General features: G+C 53.1%; 1 protein-coding gene across 2 annotated transcripts; it reads left to right on the plus strand.

Annotated features, from left to right (window-relative positions):
• Positions 1-406: 406 nt before the first annotated feature.
• On the plus strand, positions 407-20413 carry SEC22A (SEC22 homolog A, vesicle trafficking protein). Of its 2 annotated transcripts, none has more exons than XM_038744487.1 (7): positions 407-447; positions 12969-13293; positions 13547-13710; positions 15178-15369; positions 16095-16213; positions 19031-19096; positions 20124-20413. In XM_038744487.1, the coding sequence occupies exons 2-7, from the start codon at positions 13112-13114 to the stop codon at positions 20322-20324; spliced, it is 924 nt and encodes a 307-aa protein (XP_038600415.1). In that variant the 5' UTR covers positions 407-447; positions 12969-13111; the 3' UTR covers positions 20325-20413. The 2 variants fall into 2 exon arrangements, with proteins under 2 accessions (XP_038600415.1, XP_038600414.1); XM_038744486.1 differs by having other exon boundaries at positions 415-447; positions 13102-13293.
• The last annotated feature ends 5222 nt before the right edge of the window (positions 20414-25635 follow it).

The following is a 25635-nucleotide window of genomic DNA, read 5'->3' on the forward strand; positions in this document are numbered from 1 at the left end:
CCCCAGCGCTTAGAACAGTGCTTTGCACATAGTAAGCACTTAATAAATGCTATTATTATTATTATTACTAGGCGGGCACGGCAGGATCGGGGCAGCGGGGAAGGAGCGGCCCCCCACTCACGTGACGAGCCGCGGCTCCCGCCCCACCACGTCCACAGACAGAGAGAGGGAGAGGGAGAGGGAGAGGGAGAGGGAGAGGGAGAGGGAGAGGGAGAGGGAGAGGGAGAGGGAGAGGGAGAGGGAGAGGGAGAGGGAGAGGGAGGGGGAGAGGGAGAGGGAGAGGGAGAGGGAGAGGGAGGGCCTGCCCGCCGCCCGCCCTCCCGCCCGCTCGCCCGCCCTCCCGGCTCCCGCCTCCCGCCTCCCCCCCCACAATGCAGTGCGATCCCGTCCCACCGGAGGCCCGCCGAGCCCGCCGAGGCCCAGGCCCCGCTGGCCCTGCAGCCGCAGGTACCGCCCCGACCCCTCCTCTTCTCTGCCCCCCTCCCTCCCTTCTCCTCCTCTGTCACCGTCCCCCTCCCCGGACACTCTCCCCATGTCTCCCCTCCCCTGTCACTGTTCCCCTCCCCGGACAGTCTCCCCATTTCTCTCCTTCCATGTCACTGTCCCCCTCCCCGGACACTGTCCCCATGTCTCCCCTCCCCTGTCGCTGTCCCCCTCCCCGGACACTCTTCCTATTTCTCTCCTCCCCTGTCTGTCACTGTCCCCCTCCCCGGACACTCTCCCCATGTCTCCCCTCCCCTATCGCTGTCCCCCTCCCCGGACACTCTCCCTATTTCTCTCCTCCCCTGTCACTGTTCCCCTCCCCGGACACTCTCCCCATTTCTGTCCTTCCATGTCACTGTCCCCCTCCCCGGACACTGTCCCCATGTCTCCCCTCCCCTGTCGCTGTCCCCCTCCCCGGACACTCTCCCCATGTCTCCCCTCCCCTATCGCTGTCCCCCTCCCCGGACACTCTCCCTATTTCTCTCCTCCCCTGTCACTGTCCCTCTCCCCATGTCTCCCCTCCCCTGTCACTGTCCCCCTCCCCGGACACTCTCCCTGTTTCTCTTCTCCCCTGTCACTGTCCCCCTCCGCGGACAGTCTCCCCATTTCTCTCCTTCCCTGTCACTGTCCCCCTCCCCGGACACTCTCCCTATTTCTCTCCTCCCCTGTCACTGTCCCCCTCCCCGGACACTCTCCCTATTTCATCGTCATCATCATCAATCGTATTTATTGAGCGCTTACTATGTGCAGAGCACTGTACTAAGCGCTTGGGAAGTACAAATTGGCAACATATAGAGACAGTCCCTACCCAACAGTGGGCTCACAGTCTAAAAGGGGGAGACAGAGAACAAAACCAAACATACTAACAAAATAAAATAAATAGAATAGATATGTACAAGTAAAATAAATAAATAAATAGAGTAATAGAGTAATAAATAGTAATATTTCTCCCCTCTCCTATCACTGTCCCCCTCCCCGGACACTCTCCCTATTTCTCTTCTCCCCTGTCACTGTCCCCCTCCGCGGACAGTCTCCCCATTTCTCTTCTCCCCTGTCACTGTCCCCCGCCCCGGACACTCTCCCTATTTCTCTCCTCCCCTGTCACTGTCCCCCTCCCCGGACACTCTCCCTATTTCATCATCATCATCATCAATCGTATTTATTGAGCGCTTACTATGTGCAGAGCACTGTACTAAGCGCTTGGGAAGTACAGATTGGCAACATATAGAGACAGTCCCTACCCAACAGTGGGCTCACAGTCTAAAAGGGGGAGACAGAGAACAAAACCAAACATACTTACAAAATAAAATAAATAGAATAGATATGTACAAGTAAAATAAATAAATAAATAAATAGAGTAATAGAGTAATAAATAGTAATATTTCTCCCCTCTCCTATCACTGTCCCCCTCCCCGGACACTCTCCCTATTTCTCTTCTCCCCTGTCACTGTCCCCCTCCGCGGACACTCTCCCCATTTCTCTCCTCCCCTGTCACTGTGCCCCTCCCCGGACACTCTCCCTATTTCATCATCATCAATCGTATTTATTGAGCGCTTACTATGTGCAGAGCACTGTACTAAGCGCTTGGGAAGTACAAATTGGCAACATATAGAGACAGTCCCTACCCAACAGTGGGCTCACAGTCTAAAAGGGGGAGACAGAGAACAAAACCAAACATACTTACAAAATAAAATAAATAGAATAGATATGTACAAGTAAAATAAATAAATAAATAGAGTAATAGAGTAATAAATAGTCATATTTCTCCCCTCTCCTATCACTGTCCCCCTCCCCGGACACTCTCCCTATTTCTCTTCTCCCCTGTCACTGTCCCCCTCCGCGGACAGTCTCCCCATTTCTCTCCTTCCATGTCACTGTCCCCCGCCCCAGACACTCTCCCCATTTCTCTCCTCCCCTGTCACTGTGCCCCTCCCCGGACACTCTCCCTATTTCATCATCATCAATCGTATTTATTGAGCACTTACTGTGTGCAGAGCACTGTACCAAACGCTTGGGAAGTACAAATTGGCAACATATAGAGACAGTCCCTACCCAACAGTGGGCTCACAGTCTAAAAGGGGGAGACAGAGAACAAAACCACACATACTTACAAAATAAAATAAATAGAATAGATATGTACAAGTAAAATAAATAAATAAATAAATAAATAAATAGAGTAATAGAGTAATAAATAGTAATATTTCTCCCCTCTCCTATCACTGTCCCCCTCCCCGGACACTCTCCCTATTTCTCTTCTCCCCTGTCACTGTCCCCCTCCGCGGACAGTCTCCCCATTTCTCTCCTTCCATGTCACTGTCCCCCGCCCCGGACACTCTCCCCATTTCTCTCCTCCCCTGTCACTGTGCCCCTCCCTGGACACTCTCCCTATTTCATCATCATCAATCGTATTTATTGAGCGCTTACTATGTGCAGAGCACTGTACTAAGCGCTTGGGAAGTACAAATTGGCAACATATAGAGACAGTCCCTACCCAACAGTGGGCTCACAGTCTAAAAGGGGGAAACAGAGAACAAAACCAAACGTACTAACAAAATAAAATAAATAGAATAGATATGTGCAAGTAAAATAAATAAATAAATAGAGTAATAAATAGTAAGATTTCTCCCCTCTCCTATCACTGTCCCCCTCCCCGGACACTCTCCCCATTTGTTCCCCTCCTCTGTCGCTGTCCCCTTCCCCAGACACTCTCCCCATTTGTTCCCCTCCTCTGTCACTGTCCCCCTCCCCGGACACTCTCCCCGTTTGTTCCCCTCCTCTGTCGCTGTCCCCCTCCCCAGACACTCTCCCCATTCGTTCCCCTCTTCTGTCACTGTTCTCCTCCACGGACACTCTCCCCATTTCTCCCCTCCTCTGTCACTCTTCCCCTCCCCGGACAGTCTCCCCAGACGGTGAGCCCACTGTTGGGTAGGGACTGTCTCTATATGTTGCCATCTTGTACTTCCCAAGCGCTTAGTACAGTGCTCTGCACACAGTAAGCGCTCAATAAATACGAATGATTGATTGTCCCCCTCCTCTGTCGCTGTCCCCCGGCCTTCCCCTCGCTCGCCCTCTCCCGTCTGTGCCTCCTGTCCCTGTCCCCTTCCCTCTGCCCCGTCCGGTTCTTCCTCCTCCCGACCTCCAGGCAGGGCTGGGGCGGAGCTGGGGTGGGTCCCCCGCCGGGTGGGGACGTCCGGGGAAGCGTGCAGGCGGAGGGCTGGAGCTCCCGACATTAGTGAGGAGGGGGCGCCTCCTTCAAATTTGGGGCTCCCGAGGGGCGCTTGATTCCCCCCGTCCCCTCCCTTTCCCCGGGGGCCGGGGCCCCTGGGCTGTCTGTCAGTCAATCAATCAATCAATCGTATTTATTGAGCGCTTACTGTGTGCAGAGCACTGTACTAAGCGCTTGGGAAGTACAAGTTGGCAACATATAGAGACAGTCCCTACCCAACAGTGGGCTCACAGTCTAAAAGTCAACCCGCGGGGCTCGGGGCCACGTCCCTGGGGGCCTGGGCTAGGGAGCGGGGCGTGGGCCCGGGCCCGGGGAGAGGCAGGTGTAGTTGGTTGGTCTGTGCTGGGTCACTGGGGAGAGTCAGGGACGAAAAAGAGGGAGTCGGGGGTGTTGGACGGACCATGCTGGGTCACGGGGGGGAGAGTAAGGGATCGATCAATCATATTTATTGAATGTTACTATGTGCGGAGTGCTGTACTAAGTGCTAGGGAGAGTACAACATAACAGAATTGGTAGACGCAGTCCCTGCCCACAATGAATTTACAGTCTGGAGGGGTAGAAAGACATCAATCAATCAGTAGCGTGAATAAATAAATTGTGGATATATATCCAAGTACCATGGGGCTGAGGGAGGAGTGAATGAAGGAAGCAAATCCAAGTGCAAGAATAACACAGAAGGGAGTGGGAGGAGAGGAAATGAGGGCTTAGTTAGGAAAGGCCTCTTGGAGGAGTTGGGCCTTCAGTAAGACTTCGAAGGTGAGGAGAGTAATTGTCTGATAAAAAGAGAGAGGGAGTTCCAGGCCGGAGGCTGGTTGTGGGCAGGAGGTTCATTCATTTACTCATTCAATCATATTGAATATTGGAGAAGCAGCGTGGCTCAGTGGAAAGAGCCCGGGTTTTCAAGTCAGAGGTCATGGGTTCAAATCCCGGCTCCACCAATGGTCAGCTCTGTGACTTTGGGCAAGCCACTTAACTTCTCTGTGCCCCAGTTACCTCATCTGTAAAATGGGGATTAAGACTGGGAGCCCCCCGTGGGACAAACTGATTACCTTGTTACCTCCCCGGTGCTTAGAACAGTGCTTTGCACATAGTAAGCGCTTAATAAATGCCATTATTATTATTATTATTATTATTATTATTATTATTAAGCGCTTACTGTTTGCAGAGCACTGTACTAAGCCTTGGAAAGAACAATTCGGCAACAGAGACAATCCCTACCCAACAATGGGCTCTCAGTCTAGAAGGGGCTAAACAGACAACAAAACAAAACAAGTAGACAAGAATCAATAGCAACAAAATAGGTCATGGGTTCTAATGCCACTTCGCTACTTGTCAGCTGTGTGACTTTGGGCAAGTCACTTAACTTCTCTGTGCCTCAGTTACCTCATCTGTAAAATGGGGATTAAAACTGTGAACCCCATATGGGACAACCTGATCACCTTGTATCCCCCCTAGCACTTAGGACAGTGCTTCAAACATAGTAAGCACTTAACAAATGCCATTATTATTATTGTAAATAGAATTATAGATATATGCACAGCATTAATAAAATAAATAAAATAATATGTACAAATATACACAAGTGCTGTGGGGCAGGGATGGGGGTAGAGAAGAGGGAGGGAGTAGGGGTGATGGGGAGGGGAGGAGGAGCAGAGGAAAGGGGGGGCTTAGTCTGGGAAGGCCTTCTAGAGGAGGGGCGCTTTCTGTAGGGCTTTGAAGGGGGGAAGTGAGCTAGTTTGGCAGATCTGATGAGGGAGGGCATTCCAGGCCAGAGGTAGGATGTGGGCCAAGGGTCAATGGCGGGACAGGTGAGAACGAGGCACAGTGAGGAAGTTAGCGGCAGAGAAGTGGAGTGTGCGGGCTGGGCTAGAGAAGGAGAGAAGGGAGGTGAGGTAGAAGGGGGCAAGGTGATAGCTTTGAAACCAATAGTGAAGTGCTTTTGCTTCATACGAAGGTTGTTATGCAACCACTGGAGATTTTTGAGGAGGGGTTCACATGCTGTCACCCATTGTCCGGGGACGGGTTCATTCAGTGATCGGCGAGGCAAGAGAGAGAGAGAGAGAGAGAGAGGCCGGGGACGGAAAGCCTGAGTTTTATATAAAATTTATTCCGCGAGGCGAATTGAATTTATGTAATTGTTTAGGTGCAATGGATTGAACTTCCCTTTCGGGAGGAATATAATCTATTAGCAATACTAGAGCTTTCCTACACGGGAGGAACACAATCATACGTTAATCGCACGTGGGTGAGGCAGCTAGCTCTCACCCATGTGCACTTCCCACTCGGGAAGAATCCACTTACTTTCCCACATGGGAAGAATACATTACCCGCGCACGTGGTGGGCGGCTAGCTCTCACAATGTGCTCTCCCTACATGGGAGGAATCCACTCATGATTCCTATCAGCAGCGGGGTACCTGGGTCCCACCCATGAGACACTCACCCGTTCCGCAGCACTTGCCTCAGTGTGTTGGTTCTGGTTGTAGAGTGGGCATCTGGCCTTCTGGGCAGAGAGACACGTGGGTTACTGCTGCTGCTGCTGCTGCTGCTGCTGCTGCTGCTGCTGCTGCTGCTGCGTGTCCTGGTGTTCTGACCCCGAAGGTCAGAGGCGACAGGTATTTATTGCCTGTGCCCCTAGCCATTCCAGCTTCTGGCCTCAGTCTATCCAATCTCTGCCCTCCCCCCTCCTCCATACCTAATTTGATTGGCACGGGGGCGAGGGACACCTTCTGTATTCCCAGCTTGGGCTGTCAATCTAGCAGATTTGGTCGTGGGGGTGGTATCCCACCCTCACTTCTGAGTTCCGTCTGCTGGCTCAGGTGGTCACGAGATAGCTTTTGACCTTGAGATGGCTGGTACCCAAGGGTCACCTCGGGACACATGCCCAGAGCATTTCTGTAGAAAGACAATCCGGGCAGCAGAGTGAAGTATAGAGTTAAGTGGGGAAGAGACAGGAGGTTGGGAGATGAGAAAAGATACTGATGCAGTAATCCAGTCAGGATAGGATGAGAGACAGTGCCAACAAAGTAACGGTTTGGATGGGGAGGAAAGGGCGGATATTGGCAATGCTGTGAAGGTGAGACTGGCAGGTTTTGGTGACGGATTGGATATATGGAGTGAATGAGAGAGCGGAGTCAAGGATGGCATTAAGGTTGCGGGCTTGTGAGACGGGAAGGATGGTTGTGCCATCCACAGTAACGAGAAAGGTAGAGGAGAGGGTTTGGGAGGAAAGATGAGGAGCTCAGTCTTAAACATGTTGAGTTGGTAGCGAGATAGACAAGATCGAGGTAATAATAATAATGATGGTATTTGTTAAGCACTTACTATGTGCCGAGCGCTGTTCTACACGCTGGGCCATGAATAGATTGACGTTAGAGGAGTAGAGTCTGCAGGCTGAGTTGTAATAGAGCAGAGAGGTGAGGTAGGAAGAGACGAGCTGAAGGAGGGCATTAAAAGCCGATGATGAGGAGTTTCTGCTTGAGGAGGTAGAAGGAAAGCTACTGGGAGTACTTGAGGAGTGCGTTGATGTGGATTGAGGATTTTTGTAGAAAAAAAATGATCCCGGCAGCAGATTGAAGTATGGACTGGAGTGGGGAGAGATGGGGCAGGGAGGTCAGCAAGCAGGCTGATGTGGTAATCAAGGTGGGAAAGGATAAATGCTTGGATTAACATGGTTGCAGTTGGGATGGAGAGGAAAGGGCAGATTTTAGTGAGGCTGTGAAAGTTGAACCTACAGGATTTAGTGACAGAGTAAATATATAGCTTAAATAAGAGAGATGAGTCGAGGCTAATCCCAAAGTTACAGGCTTGTGAGACAAGAAGGATGGTGGTGCTGTCTACAAGTGATGGGAAAATTAGAAGGAGGACAGGGTTAGAGAGGGAAGATAAGGAATTCTATTTCGGACATGTTAAGTGTGAGGTGTCGGCGGTCCATCCAAGTAGAGATGTCTTGAAGGCAGGAGGAAATGTGAGACTGCAGAGAAGGAGAGAGATCAAGGCTGGAGAGGGAGATTGGGGAGTCACCCACGTAGATAGAGGTGGTAGTTTGAAGCCATGGGAGAGAATGAGTTCTCCAAGGAAGTGGGTGTAGATGGAGAATAGAAAGGGACCCAAAACTGAGCCTTGAGGGATCCTTACAGTTGCAGGGTGGGAGGCAGAGGAGGAGCCTGTAAATGAGACTGAGAATGAGTGGCCAGAGAGATGGGAGGAGAACCAGGAGAGGACAGTGTCAGTGAAGCTGAGATTGGATATTGTTTTGGGGTGAAAAGGTTAGTCCACAGTGGCAAAGGCAGTTAGAAGGTCAAGGAGGGTTAGGATGGAGTAGAGGTCGTTAGATTTGGCAAGAAGTAGATCATTTGTGACCTATGAGAGGGTGGTTTCTGTGAAGTGAAGGGGATGGAAACCAGATTGGAGAGGGGAGAGTCAGGGGTGTGGAATGGACCATTCTGGGTCACTGGGAGAGTCAGGGATGGAGAGGAAAGAGTCAGGTGTTGAATGGTCCGTTCTTGGTCACTGGGAAAGTTGGGGATGCGGAGGGGAGAGTCAGGTGAGTTGGATGATCCATGCCAGATCACTGGGGAGTTAGGGATGGAGCGGGAGAGTCAGGGGTGTGGGATGGTCAGTGCTGGGTCACTGGGGAGAGTCAGGGGTATGCGATGGTCTGTGTTAGGTCACTGGGGAAAGTCAGGGGTGGAGAGGGGACAGTTAGGGATTTTGGATGGCCCAACCTTAACCATGGGGTCGAAGCCTGGCAGGGCAACTGGTAATAATAGTAATAATAGTAATGGCATTTGTTAAGCGCTTACTATGTTCTAAGTAACATAGAAGCGCTGGGGTAGATACAAGGTAATCAGGTAGTCCCGTGTGGGGTTCACAGTCTTAATCCCCATTTTACAGATGAGGTAACTGAGGCACAGAGAAGTTAAGTGACTTGCCCAAAGTCACCCAGCAGACAAGTGGTGGAGTTGGGATTAGAACCCACATCCTGACTTCGAAGCCTGTGCTCTTGCCACTAGGCCATGCTGCTTACGTGGTCCTCTCCGTGTCCCGGTGACCCTGGTGGAGACAGAGTCCTGGGCTGGGAGGAGATAAAAATTGGGCAAATGGCTCAGGGACTGACCCTCTGTCCAAGCTGTGGGAGACCCAGAACCCAGGGGCCCTGGGCCCACTCCCCTTCAGAGAGCTGCTGGGAGCGAGCTCAACACTCCCTCCGATGCCATCCTTCTCTCAGTATTCATTTCTGGGGGAGGGGAAGACTGCTGGAATCACCAGGCCCCTGAACCCCCTCCCGGCCTTTAGCCTCTGCCCCATTGGTGAAACAGAGAGAGAGAGAGAGTGTATGTATGTGTGTGTGTGTGTGTGTGTGTGTGTGTGTGTGTGTGTGTGTGTGTTCGTTAGTTCAATCGTATTTATTGAGCATTTACTGTGTGCAGAGCACTGTACTAAGCGCTTGGGAAGTACAAGTTGGCAACATATAGAGACGGTCCCTACACAACAGTGGGCTCACAGTCTGGAAGGGGGATACAGACAACAAAACAAAACATATTAACAAAATAAAATAAATAGAATAAATATGTACACGTAAAATAGAGTAATAAATATGTATAAACATATATATATACAGGTGCTGTGGGGAGGGGAAGGAGATAAGGGGGCGGTGGGGAGGGAGAGAAGGAGAGGAAGGAGGGGGCTTAGTGCGTGTGTGTGTGTGCGTGTGCACACGCATGCAGCAGGCAGGGCAGTGTTATACCAGAGCAGCCTGATTCAGTAGAGCACTGAGCTGGGCCCAGGGTTACCAGCCTTCCTTCAGGCCTTGTGTCAGGCCAGTGATCACTGGGCAGCACCTCTGGATGAGGCCGGTTCTCTCTCTGGGCCAGGGAAGCTTCTCTCCCCTCCTCACCCCTGTTGCCCACCCAATCGTCAATCAGTGGTATTTACTGAATACTTACTGTGTGGACAGCACTCTACTAAGCATTTGGGAGAGTACAGTTCAGTAGAGTTGATGGACCTGATCCCTGCCCACAAGGAGCCTACAGTCTGACCGTCTCTATATGTTGCCAACTTGTACTTCCCAAGTGCTTAGTACAGTGCTCTGCACACAGTAAGTGCTCAATAAATATGATTGAATGAATGAAAGAAGGCAGCTTGGCCTAGTGGATACAGCCTGAGCCTGGGAGTCAAAGGACCTGGGTTCTAATCCCAGCACTGCCACTTACCTGCTGTGTGATCTTGGGCAAGTTACTTCACGTCTCTGGGCCTCAGTTACCTCATCTTATTGAAGGCACATTTCCTCCAAGGAGCCTTGCCTGACTAAGCCTTCCTTTCATAATTATTATTATTATTATTATTATTAGAAGTAGTAGTGTGTCCTCTTCTCCCACTCTCTTCTGCGTTGCCCTACTTGTTCCCTTTAATCATCCCCCCTCCCAGCCCCACAGCACTTATGTCCATATCTGCCATTTATATATTAACTTCTATCTCCCCCTTTAGATTGTAAGCTCCTTATGAGCAGGGAATTTCTGCGCATTGTTGTATTGTACTCTCCAAGCACTTAGTACAGTGCTGTGCACACAGTAAGCACTAAATAAATACAATTGAATGAATGAATGACTAAAATAATAATAATGATGGCATTTGTTAAGCGCTTACTATGTGCAAAGCACTGTTGTAAGCGTTGGGGAGGATACAAAATCTCAAAAATCCTCAAAAATCTCCAGTGGCTACCAATCAACCTATGCATCAGGCAAAAACTCCTCACCCTCGGCTTCAAGGCTCTCCATCACCTTGCCCCCTCCTACCTCACCTCCCTTCTCTCCTTCTACAGCCCAGCCCGCACCGTCTGCTCCTTTGCCGCTAATCTCCTCACTGGGCCTTGTTCTTGCCTGTCCCGCTGTCGACCCCCGGCCCACGTCATTCCCCTGTCCTGGAATGCCCTCCCTCCACAGAGCTGGGATATGAACCCATGTCCTCTGACTCCCAAGCCTGTGCTCTTTCCATTGAGCCATGCTGCTTCTCTAAATGATGGTATTTATTAAGCACTTACTAAGTGCCAAGCACTGTTCTAAGCACTGGGGGGACACAAGGTAATCAGATTGTCCCATGTGGGACTCACAGTCTTAATCCCCATTTTACAGATGAGGGAACTGAGACACAGAGAAGTTAAGTGACTTGCCCAAAGTCACACAGCTGACAAATGGAAGGGCTGGGATTAGAACCCATGACCTCTGACTCCCAAGCCCGTGATTGTTCCACTGAGCCATGCTGCTTCTCGGTTTTTGCTTCTACTTGGGCCAGAAGCCCCATGTGGCACCTGATTACATTGTATCTTCCCTAGCACTTACCACAGTGCTTGACACATAGTAAGTGCTTAAGAAATACCACAGTTTTCTTTCCTTGAGGACAGGGAACATGTCTACCAACACTGTTGTGTTGTACTCCCTCAAGCACTTAGTAGCGCTCTGTGAACATTAAGTGCTCAATAAATACCACTGATTGACAGTCACTAAAATAAATTGCAGATAGGAGAAATGTCAGTGTAAAGATGTGTGCATGTGCTATGGGGCTGAGGGTGGGGTGAATATCAGTCATTCATTCAATAGTATTTATTGAGTGATTACTGTGTGCAGAGCACTGTACTAAGCGCTTGAGAATTACAAATTGGCAACATATAGAGACGGTCCCTACCCAACGGGCTCAAAGTCTCAGAGAAACAGCATGGTCTAGTCGTTAGGGCCAGGGTCTGGGAATCAGAGGACCTGGGTTCTAATTCTGGCTCCAACACTTGTGTGACTTTGGAAAAGGCACTTCACTTCTCAGTGCCTCAATTACCTCATATGTAAAATGGGGATTAAGACGGTGAGCCCCATGGGAGACTTGGACTGTGTCCAACCTAATTACCTTGTATCTACCCCAGCGTTTAGTACAGTGCCTGGAACCTAGTAATCACTTAACAAATACCACAGGAAAGAAAAAGTCCATTGGTGACAAAGAAGGGAGGGCAAATTGGGGAAATGAGGGCTCTGCCAAGGAAGGCCTCTTGGAAGAGATGTAATTTTAATACGGCTTTGAAGGTGGGGAGAGTGTCTTCTGGATATGGAAGAGGGAGGGATGTTCCAGTCCAGAAGCAGGACATGGGTGAGGGGTCGGGGGTGAGATAGATAAGGTGGAGGCACAGTGAGTAGATTGGCAGTAGAGGAGTGGAGTGTGCCGGCTAGGCTATAATAGGAGAGCAGGGAGGTGAGGTAAGAGGCGGAGAGCTGATTTGGAGCTTTAAAGTCGATGGTGAGGAGTTTCTGTTTGAGTTGGATGGGCAACCCAGCCTAGCTCTGCCCTTCCTGCTGTGTGCCCTTGGGCCAGTCACTTGCCCTCTTTGGGCTCCCACCCTGTAAATGGGCCAAGTAGTCTGTCTCCCCTCCCCCACTGCTTCCCTGAATCTCTGTGAGAGCAAAGGGTTCTGGGAGAGCCAAGGGGTTGACATAGTTTCCTTTTACAGAGATCAGGATGGTGAGTCAGGAAGGCAGAGACCCCACTGGGGAGGGGTTTGTCAGTCCTTCCAAATCAGATTAGCCACCAGCTTCCCCCATCAGGTTGTTTTTTTTTCTTAATGACATCTGTAAAACGCTTACTATGTGCCAGGTACTTTATTAAGCTCTGGGGTAGATACAAGGTTGTCAGATTGGACACAGTCTCTGTCCCAAATGGGGCTCACTGTCTTAATCCCCATTTTACAGGTAAGGGAACTGAGGCCTAGAGAAGTGAAGTGACCTCCCCAAGGTCACACAGCGGACAAGTGGTGGAGCTGGGATTAGAACCTAGGTCTTCCTGACTTCCTGACTGAAACCACACTACTTCAGTTCTCTTCACTTGCTTCTCTCCAGCTCACTCTCTCCACTCCCCTTCAAGCCAACCGTTTTTGCTTGTTCTATTTTTGTGGCATTTGTTTAGCCATCCTGCCCCTACTCTCCCTCCATCAAGCTCTGGTCCCAGTTAATTCATTCATTCATTCAATTCAGTCGTATTTACTGAGTGCTTACTGTGCGCAGAGCACTGTACAAAGCACTTGGGAAACTACAATACAGCAATAAACAGTGACATTCCCTGCCCACAATGAGCTTACAGGCTAGAGCGGGGAAGACAGACAAGAATACAAAAAAATAAAATGACAAATATGTACATAAATGCTGTGGGGCTGGGAGAGGGGGAAGAGCAAAGGAAGCAAGTCAGCGTGACCGGTTCTAACACTCCCACTCTTGCTCACTCCAGCCCCGGTCTAATGGTCTCGATCCTGCGGGCCCAGCCCAGGATCACCCCAGCCTTGCAGATAGGGGCCGAGCCACCTGCCCAGAGTCTGGCACGGAGGGCAGCGGGGTGACTGGGCGTGCGTGCTGGTCCGCAGGCGTGGGGCGATGTCCGCGGTCCTGTCGGCCGCCGTGGTCCGCGTGCGGGACGGGCTGCCACTGTCCGCCTCCACCGACGGTGACCAAGGCGCGGGCGGCCCAGAAGGCAGGAGGCTCTTCAAGCTGCTCGCCCGGAGGCTCAGCCAGCTCCCAGACCGCTGCTCTCTCCACGCTGGACGCCACGTGGTCCAGTAAGGGCGGGGCCCTGGTGGGGGAGAAGCCTGAGGATCCCGGGGGTCCCAGGGCCACAGGCCTGGGGGTTGAGGGGTGGGTGGGGGGGTCCTGGGCTCATACCTGGGGTGAGGTGGCACAGAGGGGCCCGGGTGCATGAGCGGAGGGTGGATCTGGGCGCATGGGGAGGGTGGGGGTTGAGCCCGGGGGTCATGGGAGGGGGCGTGGTGGGCCCCCGAGTTGAGGCAGCATTGTGTCCCCCGCTGCGGGCAGTTTGATCAGCTCGCTGGGCGTGAGCTACATGGTGCTGTGCACAGAGGGCTGGCCGGGAGTCCTGGCCTTCTCCTTTCTCGATGAGCTGCAGCGGGACTTCATCGCCACCTACGACACCGCCAGGACCAACACCGCCGTCCGCCCCTACTGCTTCATCGATTTTGGTCAGCGGACCCTGCCCTCACACCCTGCCTTTCCCATCACCCCCCCCCGCCCCTTTGCTCTGCTCACCCCGGGGGGCCACCCACCCCTACACCCCCACCTACCCCATTACCCCCCACCCTGCACTCTGCCCGCCCTATCCTCCTTCACGGGGCCCAACCTGGCCAGGTGGGGTGCAACACAGAAGGGAGTTGGAGATGAGGAAAAGTGGGGCTTAGTCTGGGAAGTCCTCTTGGAGGAGATGTGCCTTCAATAAGGCTTTGAAGTGGGGGAGAGTAATTGGCGGATCTGAGAAGGGTGGGCATTCCAGGCCAAAGATAGGACGTGGGCCGGGGCCGGTGGCTTGATAGGTGAGATCAAGGCACAGTGAAAAGGTTGGTGTTAGAGGAGGGAAGTGTGAGGGCTGGGTTGAAGAAGGAGAGACGTGAGGTGAGGTAGGAAGGGGCAAGGTAGTGGAGAGCTTTAAAGCCAATGGTAAGGAGTTTTTGTTTGATGCAGAGGTGGATGGGCAACCACTGGAGTTTTTTGAGGAATGTGGTGAGATGTCCTGAACATTTCTGTAGAAAAATGACCCAGGCAGCAGAGTGAAGTATGGACTGGAATTGGAAGAGACAGGAGGCTGGGAGGTCAGCAAGTAGGCTGGTGCAGTAATCAAAGCAGGATTGGATGAATGATTGTATTAATACGGTAGCAGTTTGGGTGGAGAGGAAAGGGTGGATTTTAGCCACGTTTGAAGGTGGGACCGACAGGATTTAGTGATGGATTGAATATGTGGGTTGAATGACAGGAGTCAAGGATAACGCCAAGGGACAGAAGGCTTGGGGGCTGGGGGCGGAGCCAATATCAAATGCTTAAAGGGGACAGATCCAAGTGCATAGATGCAAGAGAGAGACGAGTAGGAAAATGAGGGCCTAGTCTGGAAAGGCCTCTTGGAGGAGGTGTGATTTTGGTAGGGCTTTGAAGATGGGGAGTCAATTTTATTTATTGAGTGCTTACTGTGTGCAGAGCACTGTACTTAGCACTTGGGAGAGTACAGTATAATAATAATTGTGGTATTTAAGCACTTACTATGCCAGGCACTGTACTAAGCACTGGAACGGATACAAGCATATCAAGTTGGGCCCAGTCCCTGTCCCACATGGGTCTCACAGTCTCAATCCCCATTTTACAGTTGAGGGAACTGAGGCACAGAAAAAGTGAAATGACTTGCCTAAAGTCACACAGCCTACAAGTGGCGGAGCTGAGATTAAAACCCACGGCCTTCTGACACCCAGGCCCATGCTTTATCCACTGAGCTATGCCATTCCCTACCCACAGTGAGCTGACAGTCTTATGCTAGTCTGCTATTGTCCGCCTGTGCTCTCCACCCCTCCCGGCCCCTTCCTCTGCCACTGCCCCCCCATGGCCCCGCCCCCATAGCCCAGATTCTCTGGCGGCCTGAGCCCAAACAGCCTCCCGTCCCTCGGCAGACACAGTCATCCAGAGGACCAAGCAGCGCTACAACAACCCTCGCTCCCTGGCCACCAAGATGAGCCTTGCCGACATGCAGACAGAGCTCAAACTCCGGCCACCTCACGTGCTGACCATGGCCGAGCTGGCGCCCGCCAACGGCTTTCCGGCCATGGTGGGGGCCCTCAGCGGGGCTGGCAACATCTCCTCTGGTAAGCAGGGCCCGAGAAATCAGGCCTCTCCGTTCTCTGCCCGCATCGTCCATCGCCCATGCTGGAGTCCACAGGCCTCCAGGCTGTCCTGGCCTGAGATTGTGGCTGAGAGGTGGGCTGGTGCGGGAATGCCAGGCTGGTCGGGGGCTGGCAGGGCAGCCTGGGAATGAGCCACATGGCCCAGTCTTCTGCCAGGTTGCCCACAGTGTCTGGAAATTGTCCCCTGGCAGTGGCCCCTGTGGGCGGAGAAAAATCTTCCCAAGGGGCATGTGTCACAGAGGCTGTTCCTGGCAGGCAGGGCAAACTCACCGCTGCCCTCAGGGCAGGGATCTCCCCTGGCCACCTCCGGCCACCCCTGGGCCCTGGGTCTCTACTGACCGCCTACCTTCGTTCCTCAACCACATCAGACCCTAAGGGTTTACTGACCGCTTCCCTACACTCCACAACCACGTCAGGTCCTACAGGTGCACTTACTGCCTCCCTCCACCCTGTAGCTGTCCTGAACTGACTAGCTTCCCTGGGTTTATCCCACTACCCCTTGGGCCTGAGTTTGAATTCTTTAACGATCAGGCAGAAGATGTTCTTCCACCCCACCGGGCTCCCGGTCCTGTGTCAGTCCTCCTCCGCCATGCTATTTTTCAGGCTGGTACCGAGGAGGAAGGCGGGGTCCCAAGATCTCTGCCCCCAGTTCGACCACCCCTTTGTGCCCCGTTCTGCCCCTGCAGCTCAGCAGCAGCGTTTGGAGCCGGCGACCCTGCCAGGGACGGTGGCCCTGGTCCTGAGCCTGCTGTGCGGGGCACTGAATCTCATCCGTGGTGTCCACACCATCGAGAGCCTCTTGCAGGTACCGGGGGCTTGGGGGTGGACAGGGGCGGACCCCTCCCCAACCCCTGCCTCGGCCGCACTCCGAGGGCCGAGACCGTCCGGGGAGGATGGGCAGCTGATGACACCTCATTCCTGTCCGTGGAAGCAGAATCGGAACAGGGCCCCTTCCGTGGATCCCCCGCACACCCACCCCCGTGGCCTCCGACCAGCACGGCTCGGACAGCCGTGGGGCTGCCCGGCTGCAGTTAATCAGTACTATTTATTGAGCGCTCACTGTCCTTGCCCACAGTGAGCTTACAGTCTGCCATCTACAATAATAACTGTGGTATTTGTTAAGACTTTACTATGTTCCAAACCCTGCACTAAAGCATTGGGGTACATAGAAAATAATCAGGTTGGACACAGTCCCTGTTCCACCTAGGGCTCACAGTCTATGTAGGAGGGAAAACAGGTAATGAACCCCTATTTTATGTATGAGGCACTGAGATGTGAAGTGACTTGCCTAAGGTCCCTTAGCAGACAATTTTGTGGGTAAGGGAACAGAGGCAAACCGCTTGTCAGCTGTGTGACTGGGCATGTCACTTAACTTCTCTGTGCCTCAGTTACCTCATCTGTAAAATGGGGATTAAGAGCCCCCCGTGGGACAACCTGATCTCCTTGTAACCTCCCCAGCGCTTAGAACAGTGTTTTGCACATAGTAAGCGCTTAATAAATGCCATCATTATTAAAGAGAAGTGAAGTGACTTCCCCAAGGTCACACAGCAGGCCTCCCCTTCTAGTTATCGCCCTATCTCCCTCCTACCATTCCTTTCCAAACTCCTTGAACGAGTCGTCTACACACGCTGCCTCAAATTCCTCAACGCCAGCTCTCTCCTCGACCCCCTCCAATCTGGCTTCCGTCCCCTACATTCCACCAAAACTGCCTCTCAAAGGTCACCAGTGACCTCCTGCTTGCCAAATCCAACGGCTCCTACTCTATCCTAATCCTCCTCGACCTCTCAGCAGCCTTCTACACTGTGGACCACCCGTTTCTCCTCAACACACTCTCCAACCTTGGCTTCACAGACTTTGTCCTCTCCTGGTTCTCCTCTTATCTCTCCAGCCGTTCATTCTCAGTCTCTTTTGCGGGCTCCTCCTCCCCTTCCCATCCCCTTACTGTAGGGGTTCCTCAAGGGTCAGTTCTTGGTCCCCTTCTGTTCTCTACACTCACTCCCTTGGTGAACTCATTCACTCCCACGGCTTCAACTGTCATCTCTACGCTGATGACACCCAAATCTACATCTCTGCCCCTGCTCTCTCTCCCTCCCTTCAGGGTCGTGTCTCCTCCTGCCTTCAAGACCTCTCCATCTGGATGTCTGCCTGCCACCTAAAACTCAACATGTCCAAGACTGAACTCCTTATCTTCCCTCCCAAACCCTGCCCTCTCCCTGACATTCCCATCACTGTTGACGGTACTACCATCCTTCCCGTCTCACAAGCCCGCAACCTCGGTGTCATCCTCGACTCCGCTCTCTTGTTCACCCCTCACATCCAATCCGTCACCAAATCCTACTGGTCTCAGCTCCGCAACATTGCCAAGATCCGCCCTTTCCTCTCCATCCAAATTGCTACCCTGCTGGTTCAATCTCTCATCCTATCCCAACTGGATTACTGCATCAGCCTCCTCTCTGATCTCCCAACCTCCTGTCTCACCCCACTTCAATCTATACTTCATGCTGCTGCCCGGATCATCTTTGTGCAGAAATGCTCTGGGCGTGTTACTCCCCTCCTCAAAAATCTCCAGTGGCTACCAATCAACCTACGCATCAGGCAGAAACTCCTCACTCTCGGCTTCAAGGCTGTCCATCACCTCGCCCCCTCCTACCTCACCTCCCTTCTCTCCTTCTCCAGCCCAGCCCGCACCCTCCGCTCCTCTGCCGCTAATCTCCTCACCGTGCCACGTTCTCGCCTGTCCCGCCGTCGACCCCCGGCCCACGTCCTCCCCCTGGCCTGGAATGCCCTCCCTCCGCACATCCGCCAAGCTAGCTCTCTTCCTCCCTTCAAAGCCCTTCTGAGAGCTCACCTCCTCCAGGAGGCCTTCCCAGACTGAGCCCCCTCCTTCCTCTCCCCTTCCTCCCCCTCCCCATCTCCCCCGCCCTCCCTCCTTCCCCTCCCCACAGCACCTGTATATATGTTTGTACATATTTATTACTCTATTTTTCTTGTACATATTTACTATTCTATTTTATTTTGTTAATGTGTTTTGTTTTGTTGTCTGTCTCCCCCTTCTAGACTGTGAGCCCGCTGTTGGGTAGGGACCGTCTCTATATGTTGCCAACTTGTACTTCCCAAGTGCTTAGTACAGTGCTCTGCACACAGTAAGCGCTCAATAAATACGATTGAATGAACGAATGAAAGGGGCGGAGGTGGGATTAGAACCCATGCCCTCTGCCTCAGCTCTTTCCACTAGGCGGCGCTGCTTCTCCAAGCCGTGAGGCGCCCCCTAGCGTTGGATGGCTGGGGACCTGCTGCCTGCTCACTGCGCGCCTGCAATCAATCAATCAATCAATCGTATTTATTGAGCGCTTACTGTGTGCAGAGCACTGTACTAAGTGCTTGGGAAGTACAAGTTGGCAACACATAGAGACCGCCACCTGCAGGGAGCATGTGTACCCTCTAGGGTTCACTGGGAGTCACGGCAGGCACAGTCCCCTCTCGGGCAGCTGAGGACAATGGGGGGCGCCGAACGGGGCATGGAGTAGCCTCGGCCTTGGGAGGTGGCAACGTCCGCGGGGCAGGGTGCTGTGCTAGGCACCCCAGCCCCCGCCAGGCACTAAGTTTGGGGTTTGCCTTCCAGAGCGATGGAGAGGACTTGAGCTACGTAGTCGCCTTCCTGCTTGGCACGGCCGCCTGTGTCTACCAGGTACGTCTGGTAGTCTGCCCAGCAGGCCGTGCCACTCAGCCGGTACTGGGCAACCCCATCCTCACTGAGGGGGCGGGGTTGGAGCTCCACCCCACTTCCCACACGGCTCCCAGCTGCCTCTGGGGCATGTGTAAAGCTGGGGTGCCACCCTGCCTTCCGAGCACAGTATCCAGCCCCTCCCTATTATCCAGCCTCTGGATCATCTAGGCTCCACACTTCCCTGCTGGTTGGCTGGCTTGCTGCTGGCAGTCCCCCACCCCCCAGCTAACCCCTCTCCCCGGGAACTGAGAGAGGGGCTAGCCCGGGAGAGGGCCAGGTGCACAGGATTATCTGTGGATTTCAGTTATCTGTGCACACCCCTTCATCTCTGCTTAGGGAAATCCAGACCAAGCTCCAGTGTGATGGGTAGGAGGATAAGGACATTGGAGGGAATAGGTGGGCGGGGGCTTCCCCACCCGCTCCATCCACGGCCCGTGTGCCTGGGACTCTGCCGCCTGCCGTCATTTTCAGAGCGGCATCACCCCTGCCCCCAAGAAGACCCCAGTTTTGTGGGAGGAGAGGAGGGGCTGGGGTCATGGGGGCTCTAACAGTCCTCGGCCTGCTGACATTACCTGCATGTGGCGTGATCTGCCCCACATGTAGCGGGATCCAGTGGTCTGGGTGGGAAGTGATCTGGCCTGCATGGTCGTCCTGTTTGGGTTTTCGGGCAGGCCCCCTCAGCGCCCCCCCCCCCGCCCCCCCCCACTCTAGAAGATGGAGACCCCATCGGTCTGGGTCTGCCCCACCTAGCAGCTGTGCCTCTCACCCTCTGGCTTCCTCTGCCTCCAGCTCCCTAGTCTCTTCCCCTCTGCCCCTCACCCCACACTTCTCCCAGGGCCTCAATTTCCCTTTCCCACTCCCGCCTCCCACTCTGAGGCCATAGGCCAAGCGGGATTGGCCCCATTTTATCTGTACCAGAGCTGGGGTGGGCAGGCAGGTTGCAGAACCCCAACACATCCAGTGACCCCACGGTTGTGTCTCCTTGTAGGGCTACCTGCTGGCCCGCCCCACCAGCTGGCGGAGCGCCAAGTCATTCCTGACCTTCGGCCTCATCTGCCTGTGCAACCTGCATCTGTCCGAGCTGCGGGGCCCATGGCAGCTGCTGTTCCACGTGACGGTGGGCGCCTTCGCCACACTGCAAATCCACCTGCGCCAGCCCCGGGCCAAGGCCCCGGGCTACGATGTCTGAGGAACCCGAGGACCTACTTGGGGGCGGGGCCGAGACCAAGGGCCTGAGGGCAGAGCTTTGGCCTTGGGTTTGGGGGTGGGGTGGGACGGGGGTGGGGCCACCTGCCAAGGCACATTGTCCCTGCGAGCCGCTGGGAGCGGAGCTGGGACTGCACAGTGTGTCCCACTGTTCCCGAGAGCCTCTGTGCATGGGGCCTGCTATCCCCTCCAACCACCCGGGCTGGGGCAGGACCTCCACCTCAGCCCCGGACCACCAGGAGACCCCGTGGACCTGCCAGCCCCCATGCAGGTTTTTGCCTTTGTAAGGCGGCAGCGGAGCTGGAATAAACGGTGCATCACCCGGCCGCCCCTGTTCGAGCCGGTCCCTGCAAGCCTCTCTCCCGCGGGTCAGGGCCTGCTGAAGCACCCTTCAGGCGAAGGATGTTGAGACACGGGGATCCCTTCCTGGATTGTTGAGTCAGTCCCTCGTCTGTGCTCAGTGCTCAGTGCACGCACAGGGCCGTACTGGGTATCCACAGCCTGCAGTTTTGTGCTAGGCTGGATGTCTAGTGTGTGTAGGGTGCTGAGCTCCTACCATGTGCAAAGTGCTGTACTGGGTGCCTACCCTGTGCAGAGCACTGCGCCAGATCTGCCTTTGTATAAACATGTCTGTACAAGCCTCTAAGCCTAATCATCAATTCCCCTGAAGTCTCAGCCCCCAAGCACATGCACCATTCCTGACATGTGTGTTCCCACACGTGATTATTTTCGTATTAGAAGGGGACACCAGTGACAGTGAGATTCATCTGCCCGGGGGAGGTGGTAGGAAAGGCCAGCATGGGCCTGTGCTCCACACACACGCACAGACTGTCCCCAGATTCTGCTGTCTCATTTTGTGGTTTGTGTGGTCATGGTTCATGCTGTCAGATGGGCGCTGGGGGTTAGCGTTCCTACTCAACCCCAGGGCTGAAGAGTCCGGGAATGCCGCACAGACCTCCGAAAGGACTGCACATACCCCGCAACTCTCCAGTGTTCCCCTGGTTCACTCAAAGATATTTGGGAAAATTAGTTTTTGTTGTTGCTGTTGCTTTTCATTTGTTTTTCATTTCCTGGTTTTTTTTCTCCCATGGTTCTATTTTTTTTTTTACAAGAAACCTCCCCACATTTCCCTCAACCCCTATAAAGTGACTCTGTTATCAAACATTTTGCGGACCTGCCCCTTTCTCTCATTCATTCAATCATATTTATTGAGCTCTTACTGTGTGCAAAGCACTGTACTAAGCGCTTGGGAAGTACAAGTTGCCAAACTGCCCCCAGGCTGGTTCAGGCCATTTGTCCTAGCCCAACCTGACTCCTGCATCATCCTCCTCACTGACCTCCCTGCCTCCTGTCTCTCCCAACTCCATTTCAGGCTTCATTCAGCTTCTCAGATCATTTTCCTACGAAACCACTCAGGCCACGTCTCCCCACTCCTCAAGATCCGCCTCGTCTTGTCTTATGCTATCGAGTCGTTTCTGACCTATAGCAACACCATGGACACATCTCTCCCAGAATACCTCTCCTCCTGCAATCGTTCTGGAAGTGGATCCATAGAGTTTTCTTAGTAAAAAATCCAGAAGTGGTTTACTATTGTCTCCTTCTGAGTGGTCAACTTGAGTCTCGGCCCTCAGTTCTCTCCCATTCCCCTGCTGCCCAACACAGGAGAGTTTTGACTTTTAGCAGATTGCCTTCCACTCGCTAGCCACTGGCCAAGCTAGGAATGGAATAGGTAGGCCTCTGCTTCACTCTTCCGCAGTTGAGACTGGTACAATACTGGAAACTCTCCAGGTGCAACCCTCCGAGTGGTCAAGACCCTTCAGTGATTGCCAGTCGTTCATTCAATCATAGTTATTGAACACTCTGTGCAGAGCACTGTGAGACCGACAGGAATTGGTTACGGATTGAATATGTGGGTTGAATGAGACAGCGGAGTCAAGGATGACACCAAGGTTTCAGTTTTGTGAAACGGGAAGAATGGTTGTGCTGCATACAGTGATGGGAAAGTTCGGGAGAGGACGGAATTTGAGAGGGAAGATCAGGAGCTCTGTTTTGGGCATGTTAAGTTTGAGGTGACAGGAGGACATCCAAGTAGAGATGTCTTGAAGGCAGGAGATGTGAGCCTAGAGACAGGGGGAGAGATCAGGGGAGGAGTTGTAGATTTGGGTGTCATCCGCATAGAGATGATAGTTGAAGCTGTGGGAGCGAATGAATTCTCCAAGGGAATGAGTAAATGGAGAGTAGAAGGGGACTGAGAACTGAACCTTGAGGGACCCCCACAGTTAGGGGATAGGAGGAGGAGGAGCCTGTGAAAGAGACTGAGAATGAGCTGCCAGAGAGATAGGAGAGGACAGAAACAGTGAAGCCAAGGTTGGATAACGTATCCAGGTGAAGTGGATGATCTACAATGTCAAAGGTAGCTGAGAGGTCGAGGAGGATTAGGATGGAGTAGAAGTGAGCCATTGGATTTGGCTAAAGGAGATCATTGGTGACGTTTGAGAGGGCTGTTTGAGAAGGAGACAGAAGGGAGATTAGAGGGGTACAGGAGAGAGTTGGAGAAGAGGAATTTGAGACAGCGGGTGTAGATGACTCACTCAAGGAGTTTGGAGAGGAAAGGTAGGAGGAAGATGGGGTGATAACTAGAGAGAGCTGTGGGGTCAAGGGAGGGTCAATCCAGCTCCCATCAAACTCCTCATCATTGGCTTTAAGGCTCTCAATCTCTCCACCTCATACCTTTCCTCTCAGATCTCCCAATGAATCAATAGTATTCATCGAATGCTAGACCAGGAACACTATGCTTTCCCCTGCGGGGCAGCCTCAGCCATTGATCAGAATATCTATTGAATGATAACTATCAGAGCTTCTCTCTCTCTCCTGGGCAATGCGGGTGGGGGGGGGGAGGGGGAGGAGAAGGAAGGGAGAGGGAGAGGCAACAAGAAGTGTAGTCCCCGCCCTGGAGGTCCTGTCGGTCTGGTGGGGAGACAGGACTTTATCTGTCTCTCCTGCTTGCTGAGAGGGGGACAGAGGGAGGACAAGAGACAGACTCTGCCCTTGAAGGCCTGCCAGTCTGACAGGGAGACAGGACTGACTCTGTCTCTGTCTCTCTCTCCTGGACACTGAGGGAGGGATGGCGACACAGTATTTAGTCCGTCGGTTTGTCTCTCTGTCTCTCTCTGTGTGCCTTCCCCCCCCCAGCCCCCACCCCGGTGCTGAGGGAGGGACAGAGGTAGGACAAGAGACAAGGTCCTTGCCCTCAAGAGCCTGCCAGTCTGGGGAAACAGATTCTCTTTCTCCCTCCCCACCCTCTTCTTTCTCTCTCTCTTAATGATATTTGTTAATCAATTATCTTTATTGAGTGGTTACTATGTGCAAAACACGGTTCTAAGCGCTGGGGGGGATACAAGGTGATCAGGTTGTCCCACGTGTTAAGCACTTACTATGTGCAATCAATCTATCGTATTTATTGAGCGCTTACTGTGTGCAGAGCACGGTACTAAGCGCTTGGGAAGTACAAGTTGGCAACATATAGAGACAGTCCCTACACAACAGTGGGCTCACGTTCTAAATGTGCAGGCATTGTACTAAACACTGGGATAGATTCAAGGTCTGGACACAGTCCCAGTCCCACATGGGGCTTAAAATCTTGATTCCAATTTTACGGATGAGGGAACTGAGGCACAGAGAAGTTAAGTGACTTGTCCAAGGTAACAGAGCAGACATGGCAGATGTGCAGACCCCACCTCACCTTCTAGTTATTGCCCCATCTCCCTCCTACCATTCCTTTCCAAACTCCTTGAACGAGTCATCTACACGTGCTGCCTCGAATTCCTCAACACCAACTCTCTCCTCGACCCCCTCCAGTCTGGCTTCCATCCCCTACATTCCATGGAAACTGCCCTCTCAAAGGTCACCAATGACCTCCTGCTTGCCAAATCCAACGGCTCCTACTCTATCCTAATCCTCCTCGACCTCTCAGTTGCCTTCGACACTGTGGACCACCCCCTTCTCCTCAACACGCTATCCAACCGTGGCTTCACAGACTCCGTCCTCTCCTGGTTTTCCTCATCTCTCCGGCCATTCATTCTCAGTCTCTTTTGCAGGCTCCTCCTCCCCCTCCCATCCCCTTACTGTGGGGGTTCCTCAAGGTTCAATTCTTGGTCCCCTTCTGTTCTCTATCTACACTCACTCCCTTGGTGACCTCATTCACTCCCACGGCTTCAACTATCATCTCTACGTGGATGACACCCAAATCTACATCTCTGCCCCTGCTCTCTCCCCCTCCCTCCAGGCTCGCATTTCCTCCTGCCTTCAGGATATCTCCATCTGGATGTCTGCCCGCCACCTAAAACTCAACATGTCCAAGACTCAACTCCTTGTCTTCCCTCCCAAACCCTGCCCTCTCCCTGACTTTCCCATCACTGTTGGCGGCACTACCATCCTTCCCGTCTCACAAGCCCGCAACCTTGGTGTCATCCTCGACTCCGCTGTCTTGTTCACCCCTCACATCCAAGCCGTGAGCAAAACCTGCCAGTCTCAGCTCCGCAACATTGCCAAGATCCGCCCTTTCCTCTCCATCCAAATGCTACCCTGCTCGTTCAAGCTCTCATCCTATCCCATCTGGACTACTGTACCAGCCTCCTCTCTGATATCCCATCCTCTTGTCTCTCCCCACTTCAATCCATACTTCACGCCGCTGCCCGGATTGTCTTTGTCCAGAAACGCTCTGGGCATGTTACCCCCCTCCTCAAAAATCTCCAGTGGCTACCAATCAACCTACGCATCAGGCAGAAACTCCTCACCCTGGGCTTCAAGTCTCTCCATTACCTCTCCCCCCCACCTCACCTCCCTTTTCTCCTTCTATAGTCCAGCCCACACCCTCTGCTCCTCTGCCGCTAATCTCCTCACCGTGGCTCATTCTCGCCTGTCCCGCCATCGACCCCCGGCCCACGTCATCCCCTGGGCCTGGAATGCCCTCCCTCTGCTCATCTGCCAAGCTAGCTCTCTTCCTCCCTTCAAGGCCCTACTGAGAGCTAACCTCCTCCAGGAGGCCTTCCCAGACTGAGCCCCCTCCTTCCTCTCCCCCTCTATCCCCCCCACCTTACCTCCTTCCCTTCCCCACAGCACCTGTATATATGTATATATGTTTGTACGTATTTATTACATTATTTATTTATTTTACTTGTACATATCTATTCTATTTATTTTTTTTTGTTAATATGTTTTGTTTTGTTCTCTGTCTCCCCCTTCTAGACTGTGAGCCCACTGTTGGGTAGGGACCGTCTCTATATGTTGCCAAC

Source organism: Tachyglossus aculeatus, chromosome 1 (assembly GCF_015852505.1).
Source record: "Tachyglossus aculeatus isolate mTacAcu1 chromosome 1, mTacAcu1.pri, whole genome shotgun sequence".
Taxonomy (NCBI): domain Eukaryota; kingdom Metazoa; phylum Chordata; class Mammalia; order Monotremata; family Tachyglossidae; genus Tachyglossus; species Tachyglossus aculeatus.

Coding starts and splice junctions, on each gene's coding strand:
- SEC22A (XM_038744487.1), top strand. CDS start 13,112: ATGTCCGCGGTCCTGTCGGCCGCCGTGGTCCGCGTGCGGGACGGGCTG. Junction 13,294..13,546: donor GCTGGACGCCACGTGGTCCA/GTAAGGGCGGGG, acceptor CGCTGCGGGCAG/TTTGATCAGCTCGCTGGGCG. Junction 15,370..16,094: donor GGCTGGCAACATCTCCTCTG/GTAAGCAGGGCC, acceptor CTGCCCCTGCAG/CTCAGCAGCAGCGTTTGGAG.